Source organism: Austrofundulus limnaeus, unplaced genomic scaffold, assembly GCF_001266775.1.
Source record: "Austrofundulus limnaeus strain Quisiro unplaced genomic scaffold, Austrofundulus_limnaeus-1.0 Scaffold3, whole genome shotgun sequence".
NCBI classification, from domain to species: Eukaryota; Metazoa; Chordata; class Actinopteri; order Cyprinodontiformes; family Rivulidae; genus Austrofundulus; species Austrofundulus limnaeus.
Genome location: NW_013952405.1, coordinates 3,467,370 through 3,469,659, shown reverse-complemented (window position 1 = coordinate 3,469,659; position 2,290 = coordinate 3,467,370). Strand labels below are relative to the sequence as shown.

The window sequence follows — 2,290 nt, the reverse complement described above, 5'->3', positions numbered from 1 at the left end:
CCCCAACACACAACAAGCCCACATATGGCATCCAGAGACAGTTAGGTTAAAGGGATGAGGCTCAGTTTTAAAGTCCAGAGAAGATGTTCTCATCTCTTAGGCAATAGCGTTCTCCAGCGGTTCCTTCTCGTCTGCAGTGGCATGATCTGCGCCCTGTGCTGCGGCCAGCTCCTCGTTCTTCTTCAACTCCCGCTGATATTTGGCCATGATAGCAGCATAGGCGCATCCGTACACTGCTGCAGCCAGCATCATCAGACACACAATCCCACACACCACACCGGTGATGATCACTGTGGCAATAGCGTGGCGCAAGTTGACAGGCCGTTGCTTCTGCTTAGTTTCACACTCTGCCATCCCGCCTCCTCCTGCTCCTCCTCCTGCTCCCCCACCACCCAAACCCTCCCCTATCGCCATGGGAACGTGGAAAGAGTGGCTGGAAGGATGGGCATGGTTGCCATGGGTGTGGCCTCGCAGCAGCCTCTCAGACTCCAGGTGGTGTATGTTGGCAAACAGGTAATGGTAGCTTGTAGTCATACAGGCATGGAAGAGCTGATAGGGAATTTTTTGCAAGTCTTTATCCTTCATTTCTTCTGGTTGGGTGCAAAGCACTTCGTCTACCACTCCACCTTGACACAAGATTTAAAGAGACAGAGAAAATAAAAAAAACAAATGTAAAAGACCCTTAGATTATATGCTTCATCAGAAAATATTCAGTTATTTCATATCAGCTGACCAGAGAGGGAACTGTAATTATTGAGCCTAAACCAGCTCATTACTTTATTCAATCTGTATTAAGAAGCAGAATTAGCATGTGTGAGCAATATGATTAAAGACTTAAATAGGGTCGCAGCTGGAGTGCTAGAASCAAGAGAAATGGTTTAAAAAAATAAAAAAAGAAGACAAAAAAAGAAGCTGTGTTTTGCAAAACTCTACTTCTGTTTCCGGTGTCAGGCTCATCCTCATACACTTCCTTTTTCCTTGATTTACCACCAACTTTCAATTAAACACAGATCCTTGGATCTGCTTCCATTGTTTTGTTTTGCAGTAATTAGAATTTTCGTCCTGGAACAGGGTAACATAGACATGTAGGCGTGGCGTGCAAGTCTGTGAAAGCGCAGCCTTCACTGTGCACTGGTAATTTTGTTTTTTCAGCGSGTGATGTGTTTGCTCTTGCACAGATAATGATGCAGTTTGGCTATGTATACCACCTTAGGCTGTTGAAACTACCAGAGATTTTTCGAGCGATAATAATGAAACACCATTTTGAGAGGCAATGCTTTCTTGCCTCCAAATCTGTGTATTTTTTGGTCATCCAATTTTTGTTTTAAAAACAGATATTGAAAAACAAAAAAATGAATGGAAATTCTTTTTTTTTTCATTCTAAAAACTGTTACTGAAAAATATTAAAACATACTCTCTTTATTTTCACTTTAAGAACTGATATTAAAAACAAAAAACAGATGGTTAATATATTTTCATTTTAGTTAAAAAAAGGAAAAAGTCCAATTTTTTGTTAACACTGTCATTAAGGCAAAGCTAGTTACATAACTTTTTATTAACACACAGCTGCCTGTTATAAACTCTAGTATTAGTAGAAGCTAGAAGTTGTAGAGCATTTTTAATTAATATATCTAGTCTATCAATACTTTTTTAAAAACTGGTTATCTAGTGCCACCTAAAATAGTCTGACGACAGTATGCATAAACACATTGTACTTTATAACTAGCTAAACAGGCAACCACAATAAACAACTGCTAGCTGACTAGTTTGAAATCTCTTCAACAGATGTCAGTTGATAGTTTGTATATCATTGATGGTTTAAACTGTTTCCTGGAGCTGCTGGTGCTTTTAGCACATGAAGCCTGTCCCAAAGTGGACCATGGTGAGGCAATAGGTTCGGCAGCAGGTTCCCCAGGACAGCGTTGAGTTGTCTTAACAACATTTTTAAACTTCTGGTTTGACAAAAATGAAAAATACTTTTTTTTCTGTTTTTGGAGAGTAAAAATAAAATAGACTAACCCTTTGTTGTTGTTGTTTTTATTTTTTTAATTTTTCAACATTTTTAAAACAAAAAGGAATTGACCAAAAAGTACACAGACCCWTCCACATATACAACCCCTGGCAAAAAGTATGGAATCACCAGTCTTGGATGAGCACTCATTCAGACATTTCATTCTGTAAAACAAACTCAGATCAAAAACATGAAACAATAATAAGGTCATTTCAAAGTGCAACTTGTTGGTTTCAGGAACACTCAAACAAATGAAGAGAAAACATTGTGGAAGTCAGT

General features: G+C 38.9%; 2 protein-coding genes across 3 annotated transcripts in view; one reads left to right on the top strand and one right to left on the bottom strand.

Annotated features, from left to right (window-relative positions):
* cacna2d3a (calcium channel, voltage-dependent, alpha 2/delta subunit 3a) overlaps positions 1-2,290 on the top strand; it is a gene marked incomplete in the record, with an annotated part of 131,079 nt that overhangs the window by 101,171 nt on the left and 27,618 nt on the right.
* The window catches only part of lrtm1 (leucine rich repeats and transmembrane domains 1), a 9,324-nt gene continuing 7,034 nt past the window's right edge, over positions 1-2,290 (bottom strand). The window contains exon 4 of the mRNA XM_014017588.1: positions 1-626. Within this exon, the coding sequence (XP_013873042.1) occupies positions 97-626 (530 nt within the window). The 3' untranslated portion in view covers positions 1-96. The remainder of the gene's footprint in view (positions 627-2,290) is intronic.